This window comes from Rutilus rutilus (assembly GCF_951802725.1).
Source record: "Rutilus rutilus genome assembly, chromosome: 4".
NCBI lineage: Eukaryota > Metazoa > Chordata > Actinopteri > Cypriniformes > Leuciscidae > Rutilus > Rutilus rutilus.
The window spans coordinates 50093267-50119771 of NC_140212.1; the positions used below are offsets into that span (position 1 = coordinate 50093267).

The 26505-nt window shown below is 42.8% G+C and overlaps 1 protein-coding gene across 4 annotated transcripts in view; it reads right to left on the reverse strand.

Moving 5' to 3' along the window:
- Positions 1 to 25593, reverse strand: part of LOC311289595 (stonustoxin subunit alpha-like) — a 170158-nt gene extending 144565 nt beyond the window's left edge. The window contains exons 1-2 of one of the 4 annotated variants that reach the window (XM_084407723.1): positions 25486 to 25589; positions 19165 to 19318 (exon numbers count right to left, since the gene is read on the reverse strand). In XM_084407723.1, the coding sequence (XP_084263849.1) occupies positions 19165 to 19318; positions 25486 to 25560 (229 nt within the window). In that variant the 5' untranslated portion in view covers positions 25561 to 25589. Of the gene's footprint in view, positions 1 to 19164; positions 19319 to 25485 lie in introns of all 4 variants that reach the window. The other 3 variants (XM_084407724.1, XM_084407727.1, XM_084407728.1) reach the window with 3 other exon arrangements.
- Between the last annotated feature and the right edge of the window lie 912 nt (positions 25594 to 26505).

The following is a 26505-nucleotide window of genomic DNA, read 5'->3' on the forward strand; positions in this document are numbered from 1 at the left end:
TTATGAGTAGGGTGGAGAGCACGCCGGTTGAAGGTGCTGGTGTACTAGGCCGACCTGTACTCTCGTCCACACGCTTACGCACTGATGAACAATCTCCCGCACCACACATGCGTAGGTTAGGAGATGCTCCTGACATTGGGAGTGGCGTTAATTCAGTGGGCCGTCCTTTATTCTCATATACTCACACGCATACAGATGAATATTCTCCACGTCAGCCAGTGTCTAGTCCAGATGTGAGTTCCGCAGACCTAGGGAATCTCATCACACAGTTAGCTCACGAAATAGGAGAGAACATTGCTAGCCAACTACAGAGATATGTTGGTAGTGCAGATAGCCAAACCACTCCTACACCTAGCCTGAACTTAGGATATGGACAGTCTGACTTGAACATGACTGGAGTTAAGTTAGTTATGAAGACATATGTCAAAGAGCCGCCGTACTTCAGGGGTGATGGAACAGATAAACACACAGTGCATGAGTGGGAAGAAATTATGAGCGTTTACCTGAATAAGAGGGGCATACAGCAGCAAGAGTACTCCCAGGAGATAATGTCAAGACTAATGGGAAAGGCTAGAGACATTGTAAAAGTTACCCTGGGAAGCATGCCATCGCTGCAGCCAGCAGAAAACCCCAAGCTCGTCTTTGATATTCTGAAACAACATTTCAGTGAGGTAACCTACTCCTCGATGCCTTTAGCAGATTTTTATAACACACTTCCTTTGGCCGGAGAGAGTCCCATGGACTATTGGATACGCTTGAAAAAAGCCGTGGATGTTGCGGATGAGTGTTTGAGAAGACGGGCGAAACATTGAGGACCCCTCTCACGAAGTCACAATGATGTTGGTGAAACACTGTCCCGACTCCACTCTTGCAAGTGTCCTAAAGTGTAAAACAGCTGAAAAGTGGACGGCAAATGAGATTCAGGAACACCTCGTTGAACATCAAAGAGAGGCCAGAACAATGTCTCAAGCCAAATCTTATCGGCCAAAGAACATTGTCTCTGTTGCTAATGTCTGAGCGTGCACACCAGTCATTGTTAATAACACCACAGACCTTACAAGCTACCCGAAGGAAATGGGGCTCCCTTCTTCTCCTCAGACCGAGAGCGTCTGCATCCAGTCTCTCATTGGCTTGCTGAACCGTGTCCTGGAGCAGACGGCACAGACAGCAGCAGTCGTGCCACGAGCAGGGGGCTTGCGGCCATTGCTCAGAGTAGATGTAGAGTCTGTCAGTCTGCTGAACACTCAACTACTGCACACTGTAGACAGGAGAAACTCTGTATGGGCTGTTACAAGCCCGGCCACTGGAAGAGGGAGTGTCAACAGCACCGGTCAAGAATTAACACACAGCCACAGTCAGCTCAAGCACCGCCTAACCCAGTGCAAGGTGGAGCCAGTTTAAACTAGATAGCTCACATACGGAAAGGGGATGTGTGAGCACTAAAGTTTCAACCCTTGATGAAAGTGAAGAATTGAAGATGTATGTCAATGTTTGTAAAGCAATGTCTGATAATTGCACAGTAATTGTTCAGAATATTCACACAGTCGAGACATTCAGTGAGTTATTTCATGCACCAGTGACAGTTAATGGCTGTGCTCAGTTGCAAGGGCTCCTCGATACGGGCTCAATGGCCTGCACGATAAGTGAAGAGGCAGAGCAGAGACTACTATCAGATAGCGTCTTGACCCAACAGCAAGAACTCCCGCAGCGCGTCATCCTTGTTGGCTGTGGTGGAGTACAGGTGAGCCCAAAGTGTATGCATGATATGGAACTAAGTCCACCCTAGAGGTCCAGGAGTGCCATCGTTGGCTAAGCCTGGGTGATATGGCAGATGCGTCAAGGTTCGGTTGCTGGTCTTCCAAGTTTTCCCAGGTTGGGCTGGTCGGCGACGCGGTGGAAAGCTGCGCCCTGTCAGACTTTGTTGTTGTGATTAACGTACACGCAAAGCAGAGAGCTTCCGTGAAAAAGTTTCAGCTTTTATTTTCCTTTTACCGTTACGCCCCGAAGAAAATATCACAGGTTCATCAAGTTCGCTGAAATCCATCCTCGATCACTTTTAGTCGGCTTTGCCGAATCTCCTCTCAGCTAGCGCGTCTTTTCAAAGTGACAAGCAAGCAGCCTTGTCACCTGACCTGAATACTGCGCACTGATTCACTAAAACAGACTTTTCGGGGCTTGTCGTTTCTGCTGTAAAACATGAACTTGCGATGCCTTGACAAAGGTACCGTATATCGATATTCCTGTGCTATCACCTAGCTATCATCATATAGAGACTGTGCCTGTTCTCCGAATTTGGAAATCAAAAAACGTTTAAACCCATCTAAGGTAAAAAATTTAATTGATGTTCAACAAATAAAAAACAGCTATAATACAGATGAGCAAATGCTAAAGCTTGGGTTGCTGAATATTCAAGTCAAGTCAAGTATATTTGTTAGATTAGATTAGATTAGATTCAACTTTATTGTCATTACACAAGTACAGGTACAAGGCAACGAAATGCAGTTTAGGTCTAACCAGAAGTGCAATAGCAGCAAGTGCAGGATATACAGTGGTTCATAAGTGCAGAACATGGATATGTACTGAATAAATATAGAGTTGAATACTATTATAAACAAAAATTTACAGATAGATTGTCCTATGAATATAATATACAGATAACTATTACTGTGAACAGAATTTACAGCTAGATATGTACTGAATATAATAATATACAGATGGCTATTACTATAAACAGAATGTTTACAGATAGATATGTACTGAATATAATATACAGATGGCTGTTACTATAAACATAATTTTACAGATAGATATGTACTATGAATATATATACAGATGGCTGTTACTATAAACAGAATGTGAGCATAATATACAGATGGATATTACTATAAACAGAATTTTACAAATAGATATATGTATAAGTTAGGCTAATGAGCAGTATAACAATGGATTTAAAGTAGTGCAAATAAAGTTTGGACAGAAGCTATCCGAGTGAGTGCAGTGGAAAGTAATTGCATATTACAGTTAAGGTACGATATTGCAATGTATATATAACAGTCGGTACTGTAAATAAACAGTCGGCAGTGCAAATGAGCATATTCCAGTCAAGGTAGTAGTGCAAGATGCATATGTAAACAGTTGTTACTGTAATAACAGTCAGCAGTGCAAATGAACATTATAGTATTGCAAATAACAAAATGGAGGCAGGTGTGAGGAGGGAGAGGAGAGTCAATCAGTATATAAGGGGAGTGGGATCAATGAGGGTTAGAGTTTAATAAAGAGACAGCTCTGGGGAAAAAACTGTTCTTTAGTCTGCTGGTCCTGGTCCGGAGGCACCTGAAACGCCTGCCGGAAGGCAGGAGAGAAAACAGTCTGTGGGCTGGGTGAGAGGAGTCCTTAAGGATGCTGCGAGCTCGATGCAGACAGCGTTTCCTCTGGATGTGCTCGATGGCAGGTAGTGGAGTCCCAGTGATGCGCTGGGCGGTTTTCACCACCCGCTGCAGTGCCTTGCGCTCTGCAACAGAACAGCTCCCATACCACACTGTAGCACAGTTGGTCAGGATGCTTTCTATTGCACAGCGATAGAAGTTCACCAGGATAGTGGAGGAAAGCTGATTCTTCCTCAGTGTCCTCAGGAAGAAGAGGCGCTGGTGAGCCTTCTTGACCAGGCTGGAGGTGTTGGTTGTCCAGGTCATGTCCGCCGAGATGTGGGTCCCCAGGAACTTGAAACTGGAGACACGCTCAACAGCCATTCCATTGATGTGGATGGTGTCGTGTGTGCCTCTTGACACTTTCCTGAAGTCCACGATGAGCTCCTTCGTTTTGGTGGTGTTGAGGAGCTGGTTATTTTCGGTGCACCATGTGGCCAGGTGCTTGATCTCCTCCCTATAGGCAGTCTCATCGTTGTTGCTGATGAGACCAATCACCGTAGTGTCGTCCGCAAACTTGACGATGGAATTAGATCCGTACACAGGCTTGCAGTCGGAGGTGAAGAGGGAGTAGAGGAACGGGCTTAGCACACAGCCCTGTGGTACACCAGTGTTGAGTGTGATGGATGTGGAGCAGTTGGAGCCTGATCGAACATTCTGGGGTCTGTTGGTCAAGAAGTCCAAAATCCAGTTGCACATGGAGGTGTTGAAGCCCAGGTCTCCAAGTTTGGCTATTAACTTAGTTGGGATGACAGTGTTGAATGCTGAGCTGAAGTCAACAAACAGCATGCGTGCATAAGTGTTCTTATTGTCCAGATGTGTGAGCACAGAGTGCAGTGCCATGGAGACTGCATCCTCTGTGCTCCTATTGCTACGGTAGGCAAACTGGTGTGAGTCCAATGTGGATGGTAGAGAGTCTTTTAGGTGTGCCAGGACCAGCCGCTCAAAGCACTTCATTACGATGGGTGTGAGTGCTACAGGGCGGTAGTCATTAAGGCACTTCGGGCTGGAGTGTTTTGGCACTGGCACAATGGAAGTGCATTTAAAGCATGTTGGTACAGTTGCTTGGGCAAGAGACAGGTTGAAAATGTCTGTAAAAACCCCAGCGAGCTGCTCCGCACATGCCCTGAGTACGCGTCCAGGGATGTTGTCTGGTCCAGCAGCCTTGTGCGCGCTGATCCTGCTCAGTGCATTGCAGACATCTGTGGAGGAGAGTGTGATCGGTGGGTGGTCAGCTGAGGATTTGAGCTTGGTGGCAGTTTCTCTGTTGTCTCTTTCAAAGCGAGCATAAAAGTCATTTAGCTCGTTCAGGAAGTTGACATCAGTGGCTGCGGGGGTGGAGTGAGAGGGTTTGTAGTCACTGATGGCCTGAATGCCCTGCCACATGCGCCGAGGGTCAGCGTTGGAAAAGTGTCCCTCTATCTTAAGCTTGTAGCAGTGCTTGGCCTCTTTGATGCCCCTTTTCAGATTTGCTCTGGATGTGCTATAGGCTTGTGCATCTCCTGATCTGAAGGCAGTATTGCGTGTCTTCAATAGGAGTCGCACTTCCCTGTTCATCCATGGCTTCTGATTTGGGTATGTGGTGATCTGCTTCTGGGTTGTAACACTGTCAATGGTGGTATTAATATAATCCAGTACAGAGGAGGTGTAGCAGTCAATGTCCGTGTGAGAGCCACTGGTGGCTTGAGAAGCAAACATACTCCAGTCTGTGTGTAGAAACCTTTCCTGGAGTGAGAAATCTGCCCCCGCAGGCCACACCTTGATGGTCTTCACTGATGGCTTCACGCGATTGATCAGAGGTGCATATTTGGGGGTGAGGAACAAAGAAAGGTGATCTGACTGTCCCAAGTGGGGGAGGGGTGTCGCGACGTAAGCTTCAGCCATGTTTGTGTAAACATGGTCTAAGGTTTTGTTTCCTCTGGTGTGACAGGAAACATGCTGGTGAAATTTCGGTAGCACTGACTTTAAGTTTGAATGATTAAAATCACCCGCAACAATAAACGCAGCTTCCGGGTGAACGGTCTGTTGTTTACTGATGGCTGCGTGAAGTTCTTTCATAGCAAACTTGGCATCAGCATCCGGGGGAATATAGGCTGCAGTTATAATAGTGGAATTGTATAGCGCTTTTCACAATACAGATTGTATCAAAGCAGCTTCACAGTATTAAATTAAAATAATACATCAAGGTTTGTTTCAAGTGGAATTTATTGATTGATAAAATAAAATAAAATATCCCCAAAATATCCCCAACTGAGCAAGCCAAAGGCAACAGTGGCAAGGAACCGAAAAAACTCCATCAAGTGACCTAATGGTGTCCTAAAACTCCATCAGGTGACCTAATGGAGGAAAAAAAAAACCTTGGGAGAACCCAGGCTCAGTCGGGGACCAGTTCTCTTCTGGCGTTTATGAACTAGAGGCCGGATTGTAGTTTGAACTGTAAGATTAAAAATATTATATAAATGCCTGGCCGAAAAAATGCGTCTTTAATCTAGTTTTAAACTGGGAGAGCGAGTCTGAGCAGCGAACAGTATCAGGAAGGCTATTCCAGAGTTTTGGAGCTAAATGTGAAAATGATCTCCCTCCTTTGGTTGATCTGGATATCCTAGGTATGACCAAAAGCCTCGAATTTTGTGATCTTAAAGAGCGCGATGGATTATAGGGCGATAGAAGATCCGTTAAATAGACTGGAGCTAAGCCGTTTAGGGCTTTATAAGTCAGTAGCAATACCTTGTAATTAATACGGAACTTTATAGGTAACCAATGTAGTGATGATAAAATCGGTGTTATATGATCATATTTTCTTGATCTAGTAAGAACTCTAGCGGCGGCATTTTGGACTAACTGTAGCTTGTTTATTGAGGATGCAGGACAACCAGCTAATAAAGCATTACAGTAATCTAGTCTCGAGGTCATGAATGCATGAACTAGCTTTTCTGCATCAGAAACTGATAGCATATTACGTAGCTTAGCAATGTTTCTAAGGTGGAAAAAGGCTTTTCTTGTAACATATGAAATATCATTTTCAAAAGACAGGTTACAGTCGAGTATAACACCCAGGTCTTTTACTGTAGAGGATAAGGTAACAGGACATCCTACGATGTTAAAGTTGTATTGTAAGAGGTTTTGTGGGCGGTTTTTTGAACCGATAAGTATTACCTCTGTCTTGTCTGGATTTAATAAAAGAAAATTACGAGTCATCCAATCTTTTATATCTTTAACGCACTCTGTCAATTTGGATAATTTAGCGTTTTCATCCGGCCGTGATGAAATATAGATTTGAGTGTCATCAGCATAACAATGGAAACTAATTCCATGTTTCCTTATAATATTTCCAAGTAGCATCATATATATTGAGAATAATAGAGGGCCCAACACAGATCCCTGCGGCACTCCATAGTTTACTGGAGTTATGATCGATTTTTCACCATTCAAATAGACAAAATGGTAGCGGTCAGATAGGTATGATCTGAACCAGCTTAATGCTTGTCCTTGAACACCAGTATAATTTTGTAGTCGATCTAAGAGTATTGTGTGATCTATAGTATTGAACGCAGCACTAAGATCAAGTAAAACTAGTATTGAGATACAGCCTTGGTCAGAAGCTAGAAGTAAATCATTTGTGATTTTAACGAGCGCAGTTTCAGTGCTATGGTGCGGCCTGAAACCAGACTGAAACTTTTCATAGATGTCATTTTCTTGCAAGAAAGAGCCCAGTTGAGCGGACACAACTTTTTCTAGTATTTTAGACATAAATGGAAGATTTGAAATGGGTCTATAATTTGCTAGATTATTATGATCTAATTGTGGTTTCTTAATGAGAGGTTTTATAACTGCCAGTTTAAATGTTCTTGGAACATGACCTAAAGATAAAGACGAGTTAATAATATTGAGGAGAGGCTCTTCCACTACAGGTAACACTTCTTTCAATAGTTTAGTTGGTATAGGATCTAATAAACATGTTGTTGTTTTAGATGAAATTATAATTTTTTTTAACTCTTTTTGTTCTATAGTTGTAAAGCATTGTAATTGTTCTTGCGGGGTGATAATTGAGGCTGAATAATAAGGTGATTAATAATATAAAATTATAATAATAATAACATCTGATATATTCACCATTTTAACAGATGGACAGTAAGTTAGCCAAGACGCTACCAGTGATGCTATCAATATTAATACTAATTTATGACTAAACTCTTGGATATAATCCGTCTTTTTAGTGGTACGGGTGTAGAGTAGACGCACGATAGGCGAGAAAGAAAAAAAATGTTTGTTTGTAAGTGAGTGTGGAGAAGACGCGTTCAGCCGTGATCCACGGACGTAACCTATAAGAGTATCCAGCGTTGGATCACTAATAGGCTTGAGACGCGTCTGCTCAACAGTCCGCGTTGTAATTATGAGGTTTGAGCAGTAGTGCTTCTCAGTGAGGAAAAGTGGAAAATGTTCATTGTAAGTGAGTTTAATGAGAAAATCAAGAATTATAAATCAAATCGATAGAGCTCCAAAGACAACAACGTGTTCAGACGCGACGCATGTGCAGATATTCAATCGCTTACTTCAAAAGCACTCATTGTTAATGATATGATTTCAGATAATAACCTAGATGTGCTGTGTTTGACAGAAACCTGTCTAAAACCAAATGATTACATTACTTTAAATGAGTCCACCCCGCAAGATTACTGTTATAAACATGAGCCTCGTCTGAAACGCAAAGGGGGTGGTGTTGCTGTAATTTATAGTAATATTTTCAAAACCACTAAGAAATCAAGTTTTAAATATAATTCTTTTGAAGTGTTAGTGCTTAATGTAAAAATATGTAGTATAAATGATAAATCACGTTTGAGATTTATGCTGGCTACTGTATACAGGCCACCAGGGCACCATACAGACTTTATCAAAGAATTTGCTGACTTTCTATCAGAGTTAGTATTGGCTGCAGATAAAGTACTAATTGTTGGTGATTTTAATATACACATCGATAATGAAAAAGATGCATTGGGTTTGGCATTTAAAGACATTGTAAACTCAATTGGGGTTAGACAACACGTGTCAGTCAAGTTCATTTATTCGTCTCCCTTGGGAGAAATTTGGTTTAGAGACAGGGTACTGCTGCATAAACAGACATAAAACATATAGACAGCATAAAACATAAAACATCCAAACAAAGGAGAGGGTACATAACTGGCCCGCTACTCTGACCAGGTTGAGAATCTGTGATTTAAGTTTGACACTCAGATTACCAAACCAACTGGTGATACCATATCGTAAGATAGACTCTATTGCTGCCCTATAAAAAATTATCATTATGTTTTTACTGACACCAAACAACCGCAGTCTGCGTAAAATGCGGCGCTGATGGATTCTAGCGCAGACAGTGGCTACCTGTGTCTGCCAGCTCAGGTCACTATCAATGTGAATGCCTAGGTACTTGCATGAATTTTGTTGATTAATGTTATTGCCATGTATGGTCACAGGGCTTCGGTCACCAATTGATTTGGGATCAAAGAGCATTTCTACAGTCTTACAGGTGTTAATCTGTAGTTTATGATTGTCGCACCAGTCCACAAACCTGTCCACAGCATCTCTGTGAATGGATGAGTCGGAGTTCTTAGTGAGCAGACTAAGAACAGCTGTATCATCCGAAAACTTCACCACATATTGATTAGGCTCAGAACTAACACAGTCATTTGTATACAGAATAAACAAAAATGGTGAACTGACACATCCCTGAGGGGCACCAGTACTACATATTTCTGTATTTGATAAGGAGGAGTTAAACTTCACCTGCTGTGGCCTCTTAGTAAGGAATGAGTGGTACCACCTGATTAAAAATGGATTTACATTCAGAAAGGCTAATTTTCTTAGGAGAATATGTGGCTGAATTGTATTAAAAGCAGAGCTAAAATCGATAAGAAGCAGTCTAGCATATGCACCTGGGGTTTCAAGGTGCTTCAATGTAAGGTGCATTATAGTTGATATGGCATCACTTGTACTTCGTTTCTTTGTGTATGCAAACTGGTATTTGTCTAATACTGGCTCCACCTCTGAGCGAAGTACATTTAACATAAGTCGTTCCAGGCCCTTGAAGACATTGGAAGTTAATGCAACAGGTCTATAATCATGCCTTTTTTGGAACTGGAATTATAGTGGACTTTTTCCAGATCTCAGGTACAACATGTTTATCAATAGAAATTTGGAACAGCTGATGCCATACCGGAGTCAATTCCTCTGCAAATGTCTTTAAAAGAAAAGTGAAGAAAAATGAAACAAAAGCACGCACATCAGTCTCAAAAAGGGTGCTCGACTAAAAAACAACAAGTGAAAAATAAAGTATAAAGTCGGCAACACCTAAGCTCCAAAATTATCAAAAGTATTTATTTTCAAGACAACTATTGCATAGCGTATGTAACGTTTCGAGCACGCAGGCTCTTCATCAGACTGATCGCTTTTTTCAAGTACATTTATTTAAAAACCTTGGTTACCGCATGTGGATCTATAAAAATCCTGTCTTTCACATTACAGTTTACATTATCTAAAACATCACAGCAGTCCCTATTGTTATCAGATTCAAAACGCATATAAAATTGATTCAGTGCATTTGCTTTTAAACTCTCATCCTGAGCAAACAGTGGCTTACTTTTAGCCTCCATGTTTGTCATTCCTCTAATTGAGTCCCACAGTTTCTTGGAGTTGAACATGGACAAGTTCTGTTCTGCCCGCTCCTTGTGCTGCAGCCTAGCTGCTCTCATATGTTTATTTAGCTCTCTTTGAGCTGTTTTGACTCCATCTGTATCGCTAAGTTTAAAGTTAGACTTTTTCCACTTAATACACTCCTTAATATCTTTTGTTATGTAAGGTTTATTGTTCAGATATATCTTAACAGTTTTCTGTGGAATGATGGAGTCAACACAAAAGGAGATATAGGCAGTTGTGGATTCCGTTGCCCTGTCAATGTCCGCCTCCTTGAGAAAGACGTCCCAATCTGTCGAGAGGAAACATCCTTTCAATTCCTCAATTTTATCGTCCGACCACACCTTTACAGTTCGGATTTCTGGTTTGCTGGACTTAAAGACTGACCGATATGTAGGTAGCAGATGAATTACATTGTGGTCAGAGTTGGCAAGGGGAGGTTTGGCTCTGGCTGTATAAGCATCCCTGACATTACCATAGCACAAGAATGTTATTTTTCCTGGTGTTACATTTCACATATTGATAGAAACCAGGTGGACTCTTGTTCAGGCTGCTGTGGTTAAAATCCCCTAGTATCAATATTGGGGCGTCCGGTTTGTTCTGTAGTTGACGATGGACACAGTCAGCAATTTGGTTTGCTGCTCTGTTGGCATTCCCGCTTGGTGGGACATAGACGGCGCACACAAAAATGTTGCTAAATTCTCTTGGCAGGTAGTGTGGACGTAAAGTAACACACAGTAGCTCCAAGTCCGGGATGCATATAGTGTCTCTTATTGCAAAGTTTGAGCACCAACTGTCTTTTATATAAATACATACTCCTCCTCCCCCTACTTTGCCCGAGTTTGCGTCTCTGTCCAAGCGTACATGAGAAAACCCGTCTACCTGTACGAAATTATCTGGTACATCTTTACTAAACCAAGTCTCAGTAAAAATCATTAGGCCTGACTCACGGTATTCATAGCAGCCCCTGGCCTCTCTTGCCCCTCTTCCTCGCCTTCCCATCACGACGATGACCTGTGCCGTTATGCTGATATAGCTCCCTGGGCACGTCGTTGAGTAGTCCTGCCGATGGTAGAACTCCGCCGTCTCGCAGTGCCAGCAGCTCGGTTCCGCTGTACGTTAGCTGGTTGATGATCCCATCCGCAAAACACTGGATGAACTGGCCAGACATGATTGGCCACGCCAATGCTATCCGCTCCATTCCCCTCTGTCTCATGTCGCATATATAAAGTAAACAGTTTAGAGCACGAGTCACTGTCAGCATATGTCTTGCACAGTGTGCCCACTGGACACCGACGTAAAACGGGAACATAAACGGAGTCATAACGAGTAGTGCGAGTAAACAAACAATTTGCAGCAGGAACCCTCCTCCATGTCACCAGCAGGGCAGCGCCATCTTGACGTCAGGACCTACTCATTGTCGTAATCATACTCTAGATCTAATATTATCACATGGAATAGATGTTGATGCCGTTGAAATTCTGCAGCAGAGCGATGACATCTCAGATCATTACCTAGTCTTGTGTAAATTACATTTAGCCAAGGCTTTTTTAAGCCGACTCCATGTTTCAAATATCGTTAGCCTCATAGCATAATTGCCTAAGTCATATTTCAATGTCTTTGGAAAACAAGAAAAAACTAAAAATGACTTAGTGACCTATTACTTCTGCCACTAAAGATTGCTTTATCAATAATCTTCCTGATCAGTTTCATCATCTTAGCATTAGCTTAGAAGAACTTGATATTGCAACAGAAACTTTTAACTCTCTCTTTTCCAGCATTTTAGACACAGTTGCTCCTTTGCGCTTAAAGAAGATTAAAGAAAATAGTCCAATGCCGTGGTACAACGAGCACACTCAGGCCCTTAAGAGAGCAGCCAGAGGAATGGAGCACAACTGGAAAAAAACAAAACTAGAGGTATTTCGCATTTCATGGAAGGAGAGCTCGATTGCATACAGAGAGGCTTTAAAAGCTGCAAGATCTGCTTATTTTTCAACCCTATTAGAAGAAAATAAACATAATCCTAGGTATTTATTTGAAACAGTGGCTAAACTAACGAAAAAGAAAGCTTCAAACACAGAAGTTTCCAAGCAGCACAGCAGTAATGACCTTCAGTAATAACTTCTTCACTTATAAGATTGATAATATCAGGGACAGAATTATAACTATGCAACCGTCTACTACAGTATTGTAGGATACGTACCAAATAACTTTAAGCTGGCTTTGATTAAACCGCTTGTTAAAAAAACGCAACTTGATCCTACAGAATTAGTCAATTACAGGCCGATCTCGAATCTACCTTTTCTGTCAAAGATATTAGAAAAGGCAGTATCTTCACAACTGTGTTCCTTTTTAGAAAGAAATGATATCTGTCAAGTCAAGTCAAGTCATCTTCATTTATATAGCGCTTTTAACAATGTAGATTGCTTCAAAGCAGCTTTACAGAGACAAACGTATCATTTAAGGTAAGATTGTTTTGGCTTTATAGCGGTTCTTTAATAAAGTTATTTTCCAGCTAAAGTTAGTTTTGATTGATTCGCTTCCGTCGCAACGATCATTTGTTATTAAATTAGGGGCCGCCAAGACGACACCATTCTCTCTACACAGACTTTAAGCGCGATCCTGTGAGAAACGCTGATGGCGTTCAGATGCGCATTAAGAATTGGTTCTATAGTTATGTGCGTTTGAATATATGTGTGCAGGTTTGTAATTTCCTACAAACCAAGCCTAAACAAATTACTGGTGTTTTCTTATAGGTTTGATTAAGAATTTTATTTTATCAATTCGGGGTAGATACGCAAATTGAGTTTTCCCGACGACGCTTTATCTGTAGAGTGGTAAAGGGATCCTCCATAGGGAGAGACTAGTTGGCACTTCAGCACTGCGTTGTCATCGGGTCCAGGCGAAGGTCCTTCATCAGATCTGGAAACGGCCTGGATCCGGCAGGCTGCGGGAAAACCTCGGGATAAACAAAGACACTAAAATTAGCGTAGATGCCATTCTTCTCATGATGTAACGAGTACATCAGGATTTATGGGAAGTGTTCCCGGTTCCAGCTGACCTAATCTATGCAGCCTAACATTGAATTATAGAAGTCTATAATGTATTATGTGAATGCTATGTCAAAGAGATGTGTCTTTAATCTAGCTTTGATCTGACAGAGTGTGTCTGCTTCCCGGACAATGGTAGGAAGATTGTTCCAAAGTTTTGGTGCTAAATAGGAAAAGTATCTTGATATTCGATTTTGATATTCTAGGTATTATCAACTGGCCGGATTTTTGAGATCGCAATAGACATGAAGGACTATAATGCGTTAAGAGCTCGCTCAAGTACTGCGGAGCTAAACCATTTAGTGCTTTGTAAGTAATCAGCAATATTTTAAAATTGATGCGATGTTTAATAGGGAGCCAGTGCAGTTTTGACAGAACTGGGCTAATATGGTCATACTTCCTGGTTCTGGTAAGAACTCGAGCTGCTGCGTTTTGAACCAGCTGTAGTTTGTTTATTAAGCGGGCAGGGCAACCACCCAGTAGAGCATTACAATAATCTAGCCTTGATGTCATGAAAGCATGAACTAATTGTTCCGCATTTGTTAATGAGAGCATATGGTGTAATTTAGATATATTTTTAAGATGGAAAAATGCAGTTTTACAGATACTAGACACGTGACTTTCAAATGAAAGATTGGTATCAAAGAGCACACCCAGGTTCCTAACCGACGACGAAGACTTAACAGAGCAGCCATCGAGTGTTAGACAGTATTCTAGGTTATTACGTGAGGAAGTTTTTTGTCCAATAATTAGAATCTCTGTTTTTTCAGAATTTAGAAGTAGGAAATTACGAGTCATCCAATTTTTTATATCAGCTATGCATTCTGTTAATTTTGTGAATTGGTAAGTTTCGTTAGGTTTTGAAGAAATATAGAGCTGAGTATCGTCGGCATAACAGTGGAAGTTAATTCCATGTTTCCTAATGATATCTCCTAAGGGTAGCATGTACAGAGTGAACAGCAGCGGTCCTAGTACTGAGCCTTGTGGTACGCCATACTGAACTTGTGATCGATGAGACATCTCTTCATTTACTGCTACAAACTGATAACGGTCAGATAAGTATGATTTAAACCATGCTAGTGCAATTCCACTAATGCCAACATAGTTTTCTAGTCTATTTAAAAGAATGTTGTGGTCAATGGTGTCAAACGCAGCACTAAGATCGAGTAACACTAATAGAGAGATACAACCACGGTCGGATGATAAGAGCAAACCATTTGTGACTCTAACGAGAGCTGTCTCGGTACTATGGTACGGTCTAAATCCTGACGGGAAATCCTCCAGATATCATTTCTTTCCTAAACAATCTGTTACGGTAATTTTCTATTATCTCTGTAAAGCTGCTTTGAAACAATCTATATTGTTAAAAGCGCTATATAAATGAAGGTGACTTGACACTAGATGGTGCTCCCGACTGATCTAGCTGGTTCCTCCATACTAGCAGACTCAGCCGGCAGTTGGGTGCGTTAGAGCACCCGGTCACGCCTTCTCACGCCCCTCTGCCGCCATCTAGAGACAGGCAAGAGTGTACTACACACTCAGATGAACATAATTTATACCTCATCAGACTCATACATGCCAGAAGCCCTAGTCTCTCTTGATGCAGAGAAGGCTTTCGACTGTGTTGAGTGAGGCTATTTATTTTATACATAAAAAAAAATTGGGTTTGGTGATAATTTTGTGTCCTGGGTAAAACTCTTATATTCTTCCCCTTTGGCATCGTTAAAAACAAATGGTATTAGTTCTGAATATCTTTCTCTTCACCGTGGGACAAAACAGGGTTGCCCCCATCCCCACTTTTGTTTGCCATAACTATAGAACCTCTTGCAATCTCTTTTCATACTAATTGCAATATCACAGGCATCCATAGAGCAGGAAAAGAACTGAAAATGTTCCTCTATGCTGATGACGTAGTGTTATATATCTCAGATCCAGTCACTAAATCGAGTGATTTCAGATTTTATTTGGAACGGAGGCCCAGTAAGAATTCAGAATTTATTCCTTCAGCAACCCAAAAGATTAGGTGGATTTCCTTATTTCTTATTTTATTACTGGGCAGCAAACATTCATAGCATTTTATATTGGAGTACTGCAACTAACTTCTCCTTGGCATCAGCTCTATCTACATCAAACAACTCCAACTGGTCCAGAACGCAGCTGCCCGACTCATCACCCGCTCCAAATCCTGGCACCACATCACTCCAGTCCTAAAACAACTCCACTGGCTTCCTATCTCCCACCGGATCACCTACAAAACCCTGGTCCTCACTTACAAAGCCCTCCACCATCTGGCCCCCTCATACCCCACTGACCTCCTTTCCCCCTACCAACCCTCACGGTCCCTCAGATCCACCTCAGCCAGTCTCCTCTGCATCCGCAAGTCCAACCTCCGCAGTTTTGGGGACAGAGCCTTCTCCAGGGCAGCTCCCAGGCTCTGGAACTCCCTCCCCCAAGAGATCCGCACCTCTGAGTCCCTCACCATCTTTCAGTCCCGCCTCAAGACCCATCTCTTCACCTCTGCCTACCCCTAGCCCCATGCCCCCTCCATTCTCATCTGTGCCTGCATCTTGTTTTGTTTTGCATTGTTTTTATTATCTACCTGCCCTTTAAAGCGACTTTGAGTTCGTGAAAAGCGCTATATAAATTAAATGTATTATTATTATCATGCTCTGTTGTTCGTCATCACTGTCCCACATTCTCATTTGTTTATGCTCTGTTGTTATGGATCATCATCATCACTGTCCTGCGTTCTCATTAGTTTACATTAGCTCTGTTGTTATGGAAAACTTATAAACTGTTAAAGACAGGCCAACTGTAAGCAGACCTGTAACTATACAAGGCTGTTAATCGTAGTCTATGTGTTTGTAAAGAGTGTGTTTTTGGAGACAGTTTCAGGCACAGCCAGCATCCTCTCTCATCCTGATAAACACAACAGTTCAAACTCCAAAGAGAGGACAACCAACTCCAGGCAAAGGGAGCCCAGCAACACAGACAGTGACATCAAAAAGCCCTCTGAATGCTCAGGAGAGACCGTCCAAGAGATGCGCACACCTCCCATTGGATGTACGCAAGGAACAAGTTGCACATGTAACGTAAAGACGGGTCAGAATGCCAGTTCTTCCTTGATCTAATTAACTTACCCGGATCCTCACAGAACACAAAAACCCTGTTCTCCTTGATAGCAAGAATTTACATGATTAACTCACTGACTTTACAATCAACAAACAGCCTCTGTTCGTCCTGGACTGCCTACAGAAAAACAGATGGCGCCTATCACCTCAGTAACTCAAGTGACTGTCATGTAAAAACACATCTTTTTCCCCTGAATCATTTTGCTTACTCCTCAACAGGAAGTCACGAGGACAAGGCGCCGCAATGTCGGCAATTTCACGAATCCCCGAGGGGACTTCTTAAGACACTGATTAACACACAGACACTGATTTACACCTTAGAACAATAAGGCAAGTGTCCGACCACAAGCCATGTGACTGGAAAACGCACGTACACACATTTACATTCACACCCTCCCGGCTCGGACCGCCAAAAGTTCAGCGCGTGGTGTGAACTTTGTATGACTCCACACGCACAAACACAAAGAAACTATACTAACCCTGGCCACGTGGTTTACAAATACCCTATAAACTATATAAATTGTATTTCTGGTTGTGTTTCAGGGTCTTAATACCCAAATTACTATATCTATAAGCTGTATTGTTTTATAACCAATGTAATATGCCTGTAAAATCCCGAGACATCGTGTATCTTTGTTGTTGGATCACAGAATCACCGTTCGCGGTATCATTTTGTGCCAAACAGCCCAACGGTGTTGAATCTTTAATCCAAAATCATGGAGGATGCAGTCTTTTATTAATATCAGGCTATAAATGTTTCCAGATAAGTTTATTCCTTCAGCGCAAGACGGAAGAGGCGCGAACTTTTAGGAGGCGGCCGCAACACGCCCTTCCAGATGATTGGCTCCGGAACGGGAGGAAGGCGTGGCTGTGGTCCCTTCAAAAACACGCGCCCGGCTCTCTAAACTTTGCAGTTCAACCGTTCAAGAGAGACCCGCTTCTTCCGTTCTCTTTCTTTTTGTTTCGTTTTTACTCTAAGTCTTTGTTTCTTGATACTTTATTTCAGTTTGATGATTCTCATACAAACCACCTAAACCAACTTAAAGACTAAGTTATCTTTGAGCTAAATTTAACGAACTCTCCAAGTTACCATAGCAACCAAACCTCGCCTCCGACGAAGCGGCCGACCACGCGTTCCAGGTGCCTTTGTTTCATGAGACGCATACAAGAGGGCTCCAAACAAGTACTGTATATCCTTAAATTTGCAGATCCAAAAGAAACGCTGTTTAAGTTGACTAGAAATTGCTATAGCCTTTGGGTTCTCGTTGAGAAGTAACATTTTAAACTGTTTTGCCTTCTTCCTTGTTCTGATTCTCTCATACACAATCTCACATTTTTCCTAGACTTACAGGCACACTCTTTCTCAAACTCACACGCTCCTAGACAGACACACCCACACGCTCCTAGACAAACACACCCCACGTGCTCCTAGCCAAAACACACATACACGCGTTCCTGAACACACACGCTGCCACACCTACACACACCCAAAGCTCTCTCTCTCTCTTCCTCTCTCTCTCTCATTTTCTCTTCCCCTATAACCTTGTTATTACTTTATTCTGTTGCTTTGTTTTATTTTATGTTTTATTGCGATCGCTCATGTTGTTTTGTTTATGCATATTTACTCCTGCGTGATTTGAAGTAGTACATGTAATCTTAGTTGTTTGATTAAAACTTATAATCCTATGAAACTGAATCTGTCTCATATTGTTACATTGCTGAAATCTCTGAGAGTGTTGATTACCTCTAAAAACTCTACCAGTAAATATCTAAACTGTCTATAAACCCTAAAGTATCGTTCTCTGTGGCCACAAGAAGGATATCTTGTCGGTGTTATAGACTGATAGGTTTCTGTTCAGTAATTGTGCATATTGTCTGCCGGACAGATAATTTGCACGATAAATGAACACTAACTTTACCTAAAGTTCCCCTAATTGAACACATAAATTCTACCTACTTATCCCCTATTGAGAATAAATTAATTTGTGTATACAACACATTAATATTCATATCTTATGAATATTAATTCTGATTGAGCTAATAAATCCCCTTAACTAACCCAGTGTTGTTACACACATTTCCCACGTAAGACAGGGAGAGGGCGCTGCAATAAAGGATACACCAACACGCAATGCAGCAAGTGTGATGTTCGCCTTTGCTTTTCAGAGGACAAGAACGACTTTCACAACCAATAAAAGTCAGTCATGAAAAGAAAAAGGGAATGAAGAAGATTCGAGAAAAAGACAGAGTTTTATCTTGTTTAATATATTTTTTTTTAAATAAATGACTTTATAAAAAATTGACTGTGTGTGTTACGGCGTCCAGTGACATGCCTGTTATTCAGTCTCGAGCGCTGTCCCCTGAATACTGAGTATGCATACTTGGCCTAGTATGCATCATTTGTGCGCTGATGATCGATGCACCTGTTCGCAATGAGCGCTGGGCTCTAGCGTATATCTGGCTCATCAGCTCAGTGTTCCTTGCGAAGTATTGTTCCACTACTGTGTTGCATATCTGAGCATTCTTTGATAATCTATATAACCTATCTCTGATTTCTGAAACTCCTGCTTGTCCTAACGACTCTGATTCTGTGCAGCCTGCCAAGTGAACCTCTGCCTGTGACCCGACTTCGATTCGCGCCGCCTGCCCTGAACTAAGCCTGCCTGACCATTGAGAACGGACTGTACCAGCTACCTTGCCCTCTTTTCCCTTTAACCCTTTACCTTCACTCTAACCATTAATAAAACGTTGCACATGGATCCGTCTCAGTCTCCTGCTTCAAAACAGAATACTTCGCCACCACAAGATCCAGCAACAGTGTCCGTTCTATCTACTGCATTTAAAGCCCAAGGATCTCAACTCGCTACTCACCATCGTCAGTTGACCCATCTAACCTCGTTGACAGAGGAACTTGTGAAGGCAGTGCAGAGTTTACAGAAGCCCACGGAGGAAACCCCTGTGCAAGTCGCGCCAGTTCTAACGCCAGCCGCTGACTCTGCATCCTCCAGCACTCGTATTTCTCTTCCTGAAAAATATGAAGGGGATCCAGGTAAATGCAAGGGTTTCATGCTTCAGTGTTCCATGTATCTCGCCCGGCAGCCCGCTCAGTACGCTACGGACATGGACAAGATTACGTTTATCTGTTCTCTATTCACGGGGCGGGCTTTGGAGTGGATCACCGCAGTCTGGAGGCCGGATGGAACCGCTTTCGCCTCTTATGCCGACTTTCTTGAGCGCTTCAAGGCCGTTCTCGTTCAGTTCATTTACTTGTCCATTCAGATTGACAACCTCATACGATCACGCCGTTGCGGCATCCGCTCCTCGACTTATGCACACCATATCCCCAGTCCGCACTCTCTGGGTCCCCTGGCATCGGAGGCTGGAGAGCCTATGCAAATTAACGCCACACGGTTGACGGAGGAGGAGCGTGAACGCCGGAGGATGTTAAAGCTGTGCATGTACTGTGGAGGAGATGGACACTTCCGTTTGCACTGTCCCCAGCTATCCACACGCAAAGAAAAGACAACGGTAAGTCTAACTCTTGACAGTCTAAATCCTCTCTCCTGTGTTTCTGTGCCCCTTGAATTTACAAAGATTAATCAAATATTTTTTACTTCTGCACTGATCGATTCTGGGGCGGCGGGGAATTTTATGTCTCAAGAGTTTGCTCATAAGCACAAGATATCTCTAATTCCCTCCACGTCTCCTCTCACAGTCGAAGCCGTTGACGGACGGCCCCTTGGCACGGGGCGCATCACTCATATGACGCAGGAACTGCAAATGCGCACCGGACTGCTGCACTGTGAAAATATTCAGTTTTACGTTCTTCAAGCCTCACATACTCCTGTCATACTGGGTCTTCCCTGGCTAAGGAAACATAATCCTCACCTGCAATGGTCCACGGGTCAGATCGTTCGCTGGGGTGAAGATTGCTTTTTCAAATGTTTAAGCCAAGTAAAACCATTGTCCGTTCGAAACATCTCAGCACTCAGTGAAAGCGCCGCTCTTTCTAGTCTCCCAGCGGAGTACAGCGATTTGCAGGAAGCGTTCAGCAAAGTTAAAGCCACCCAGTTACCTCCACATCGAGAGTACGACTGTGCCATTGAACTCATGCCCGGATCCGCGCCTCCCAGGGGACGCATTTTCCCCCTTTCACAGCCCGAGACGGAAGCCATGGAGAATTACATCCAGGAAGAGTTGGCCAAGGGTTTCATTCGTTCTTCCACCTCTCCTGTATCAGCTGGATTTTTCTTCGTTAAGAAAAAGGATGGAGGTCTACGTCCATGTATAGATTACAGAGCCCTTAATGACTGCACTGTGAAATTCCGCTATCCTCTGCCGTTAGTTCCCGCGGCACTTGAGCTCCTCCGCACAGCAAAGTATTTCACGAAACTGGATCTGCGCTCAGCTTATAACTTGGTTCGTATCCGTGAGGGGGATGAATGGAAGACAGCGTTCTCCCCAAGCACCGGCCACTACGAATATTTGGTGATGCCGTTCGGCCTTTCCAACTGTCCAGCTGTTTTCCAGTCATTCATGAATGACGTATTCCGAGACATGCTTCAGCGCTATGTAATTGTCTACATCGACGACATACTTGTGTACTCAGACACTTTGTCGGACCATGTTCAGCACGTACGGGCCGTGCTTCAAAGACTCATACAAAATCAACTTTATGCCAAGTTTGAAAAGTGCGAGTTCCACCAGACATCCACTTCATTCCTGGGTTACATCATCAGTCCTGAGGGCGTGGCAATGGATGATGGTAAGGTCAGAGCGGTGATGGATTGGCCCCAGCCTACCACTCTCAAAGAGTTACAGCGCTTCCTGGGCTTCGCAAACTTTTATCGGCGGTTCATCCGAGGTTTCAGTTCGGTGGCGGCTCCGCTGACTGCGCTGGTGCGTAAAGGTACCACTCGCCTTCCCTGGACTGAGAGCGCCACTCAAGCTTTCAATCAGCTCAAATTCTGCTTCACTACTGCCCCGATCTTGCGTCACCCCAATCCAGAGTTGCCCTTCATCGTAGAAGTTGATGCTTCCAGTACAGGCCTGGGCGCCGTTCTCTCTCAGCGCCAAGGAAATCCCGCTAAATTGCATCCGTGCGCATTCTACTCCAGAAAACTGAACCCTGCAGAACGGAATTACGACGTCGGAGACCGTGAGTTACTGGCCATGAAATCTGCATTTGAAGAGTGGCGGCACTGGCTCGAGGGGTCCTCTCATCCATTTACTGTGTTTACCGACCATAAAAATCTTGAATATCTGCGAACTGCCAAGAGATTGAACCCACGCCAAGCCCGGTGGTCTTTGTTCTTTTCTCGTTTCCAGTTTACTGTGACGTATCGCCCTGGATCAAAGAACACGAAAGCTGACTCCCTGTCTCGTCAGTACGACTCTGAACTCACCAGTCAGACTCCCGAAAACATTCTCCGTCCTGACCTGGTCATCGGTCCCATCCAGTGGGATATTGAGACTGAATTAGAACAAGTTAACACTAACTCCGAACCTCCGCCTGACTGTCCTCCAGGAAAAATGTTCGTGCCTGAAGCGCTCCGGGAGAAGGTGCTTAAACACGTCCATGCACTGCCTAGCTCTGGTCACCCTGGCATCACTACTACGATTCATATTCTCCGGAACCGTTACTGGTGGCCCACACTGCCTCAAGACACGACCAACTTCGTTCAGCAATGCCAGAACTGCAATACCCAGAAATCTTCACGGCTCCTACCTGCAGGTCTTCTACAGCCTCTACCGGTACCCCAACGCCCATGGTCACACATAGCTGTTGATTTCATTACTGACCTCCCTCCTTCTGACGGACATACAACAATCCTTACTGTTGTCGATCGCTTCTCAAAAGCATGTCGTCTTATTCCCCTGCCTAAACTGCCCACAGCCCTGCAAACTGCTGAGCACCTCTGTAATCTGGTCTTCCGTTTCTATGGCTTACCTGATGACATTGTCTCTGATCGCGGACCACAGTTTAGATTAGATTAGATTAGATTAGATTCAACTTTATTGTCATTACACAAGTACAGGTACAAGGCAACGAAATGCAGTTTAGGTCTAACCAGAAGTGCAATAGCAGCAAGTGCAGGATATACAGTGGTTCCATAAGTGCAGAACATGGATATGTACTGAATAAATATAGAGTTGAATACTATTATAAACAAAAATTTACAGATAGATTGTCCTATGAATATAATATACAGATAACTATTACTGTGAACAGAGTTTACAGCTAGATATGTACTGAATATAATAATATACAGATGGCTATTACTATAAACAGAATGTTTACAGATAGATATGTACTGAATATAATATACAGATGGCTGTTACTATAAACAGAATTTTACAGATAGATATGTACTATGAATATATATACAGATGGCTGTTACTATAAACAGAATGTGAGCATAATATACAGATGGCTATTACTATAAACAGAATTTAACAAATAGATATATGTATAAGTTAGGCTAATGAGCAGTATAACAATGGATTTAAAGTAGTGCAAATAAAGTTTGGACAGAAGCTATCCGAGTGAAAGTGCAGTGGAAAGTAATCTAATGACATTGTCTCTGATCGCGGACCACAGTTTACCTCCCGTGTCTGGGCAGCCTTTTTCCGGATGCTCCAAGTGAATGTCAGCCTCACATCTGGGTACCACCCTCAGTCTAACGGGCAGGCTGAACGTCTCAATCAGGAGATTATCCGTTTCTTAAGATCCTACTGTCATTTCCACCAGGAGGATTGGAGTCGGTATCTCATGTGGGCTGAATACGCTCAAAATTCCATTTGTAAGCACTCCACGGGTCAAACGCCTTTCAAGTGCATACTTGGTTATCAGCCACCTCTGTTCCCCTGGTCCGGCGAGCCCTCTACTGTACCGGCTGTGGATGACTGGATGAAGCGCAGTGAGGAGACGTGGAATCTAGCTCACACCCATATTTTACGTGCCGTCAATCGCACTAAGAGACAAGCTGATCGTCACCGCCGTGCTGGTCCCGTCTATCAGCCCGGTCAGTGGGTGTGGTTATCCACCCGGGATTTCCGACTCAATCTGCCCAGCAAGAAACTCAGCCCTAAATTCATGGGTCCCTACAGGATTATACGGCAAATTACCCCAGTGTCTTTCCGCCTTGCCCTGCCCCGTCAGCTCCGCATTGCTCCCACATTTCATGTTTCTCTATTGAAGCCAGCCACTGCACCTTCCACAGTCAGAAATGTAGAGTCTGAGGATCCCCGTTCCCAGCCCATCCTGATAGAGGGCGAAGAGGCGTACCGTGTGCGCCATCTGCTGGATTCTAGACGTCGGGGCGGGCGTTTACAGTATCTTGTAGAATGGGAGGGCTTTGGTCCTGAAGAACGCTCCTGGGTGGACTCAAAAGACATTCTGGATCCTTTGCTCGTTCAAGTATTTCATCATGATCACCCAAACAAACCCGCTCCTCGTCCCCGCGGCAGACCTCGCCGCCGTCAGGGTTTTCGCGCCAGGAGTCGCTCCCAGGGAGGGGGCTCTGTTACGGCGTCCAGTGACATGCCTGTTATTCAGTCTCGAGCGCCGTCCCCTGAATACTGAGTATGCATACTTGGCCTAGTATGCATCATTTGTGCGCTGATGATCGATGCACCTGTTCGCAATGAGCGCTGGGCTCTAGCGTATATCTGGCTCATCAGCTCAGTGTTCCTTGCGAAGTATTGTTCCACTACTGTGTTGCATATCTGAGCATTCTTTGATAATCTATATAACCTATCTCTGATTTCTGAAACCCCTGCTTGTCCTAACGACTCTGATTCTGTGCAGCCTGCCAAGTGAACCTCTGCCTGTGACCCGACTTCGATTCGCGCCGCCTGCCCTGAACTAAGCCTGCCTGACCATTGAGAACGGACTGTACCAGCTACCTTGCCCTCTTTTCCCTTTAACCCTTTACCTTCACTCTAACCATTAATAAAACGTTGCACATGGATCCGTCTCAGTCTCCTGCTTCAAAACAGTGTGATTATTAGTATTATTTTTTTTATTAAAAGCTTATATTAATATATTATTAATATATACCTTTATGGGGCTAAGTAAGCAATCAGACCTGCAAATGAACACTTAGTTGTTCTGAATTGTTGTTCAGACAACATGAGTACAAATACATGAAATTCTGCTCCCAACTAAGCCCAATGTTGCAATATTACAACATTTCTCATTTCTCTTTTTTTTTTAAAACTCTTTATTTTCTGCATCAAAGAGATTTGATTTGAGTTGTTGCCTCCTACCACAACACCTGAAAGGTAAAATATATATATATATTTAGGTTTTTCTATATTTGGGTCTTACAGGGTTAATTAAGCCTGCTAAAATGCATTGTATGAGTTTCTGTTACTGTCACTGTGTATATTTTATCTATCATTTAATAGCGCAGCACATATTTAGAGCTGCTTCAGCAGGGCTCAGGCTTGGATCGGGTCAGTGGTTCAGAGGCCAGTGAACTATCACAAAATGATCTATTGCAATTTTGATACTACGGCAAAACTATAAGATAATTAATGTCAATTTAAAAGATTATTAAAGACAAGTAAATAGTCAGTAATAAAATATGAACACATAATCAGTTAACATTTTCTGAAGGTTCCAAAACAAATTCACTAAGCAACCATACTGTAAAATCCCTGATAATAACATCACATTTTGAACAAACCAAGTCAAAACCCATATCTATAGGAAAAATATATATGCAATTTTTTTTACATGATACCACAATTGTTTGATTAACATTAATGAGACAGACAGACTATATATTATGACCTACTTTACTGCATGGATGTAATATAATGTTACAATTCAGATGTTTTCCCCCACTAGTTAACCATATGTTAATTTAAGACAACAGATAATGTTTGCGCTATGCAGCACTAAAACAGTATTTTGCATGGATTATTAAAACAAAGGAAAGATTTAGGAATGTATACCTCTAAGAGAACCTCAAATTTTTCCAGTAATATAAAAGTTAAAATATAATGTAATAGTTAATTCAAACTTTGCACTTTCTAGTCTCTCTTCTAGTCTCTTTATGGTTTCACAATTTCTAATGTCTATCCTCTGAAAAACTTGCATTAACGTTTCCTTTCAATGAACCTTTACTCCAACACCTTCACACTGACACTGCCTGTTGATATTGATTTAAAATCACATCTTACCTGGAGTCTCTGTTCTTGATATGGTAAGAAGTCTGAGGCTGTAGTTAAAGTTCTGTTACTGAGGAAATGTCTCATGAAAAAGTGTGTTGTCAGTAAAAAAGTGTTCTCAGGGATGTTGAGAAAGATTGGAGGGGAGGTGGCCCAGTGGTCATTGCCCCTTTGACCTCGAAATGCTTTCTGGCAGTATACAATCATTTAGAGTGAGATACAGAGTAGAATTGATCAAAATGTTAGTTTCTGAAAATTGTATCCAATCAGTGAAGTCACACATTTCAAACGCAGACATCACGCCCTGTCCCAAACGGCACACTTCCTTCTTCTGCCGTTTTAACTGAAAGCATATCTTTTATAAAAACTACAAACCTGCCTTAGAAAAAGATATGCTTTCAGTTAAAACAGTTTAAACATGCATTTTAACCCTCAAGCCTTGTCCGGCAGAAGTGTGCCGTTTGGGACAGAGCGTGATGTATGCGTTTGAATGTGGGACTTCACTGATTGGACTAATCCTGACTTGATCTAAAACCAGGCCTATAAGTGCTTAGCATAAGTGAACATACCCATGCCAAAGTTGACTAAAAACAGGAATAAAAAATCATCTTTTGGAAATTGATCTTAATGCCTTAATTAAAAAAAAAAGAGGAAAACTCCAACCTTTAAAGGGATAGTTTGCCCATTTAAGACATGAAGTTGTATGCAATCCTTACCAGCACTATAGTGCATACACACTGACCCACTCTGTGGTCACCTCCCTGGTCAGAGTTCTGGCCGCTGGAAGTTTTTCAAGAAAGTAGTCTCGGTTATGCCGAGTTCAGACTGCACGATTTTCAAAGTAGTCAGGTCACAGTTCTTTTCACACTGCATGACTATCCGAGGTATCATTCAGTTGCTCCTGTGTTCACACTAGAGTGCGGATCGGGCCGAATTTTTCTGTCCGAGCCCGGCCCGCGTCCGACAGAGCAGTAACCGAACCCGACCCGCGTCCGACAGACATAAAGATATATTTATGTCCGAGCCCGACCC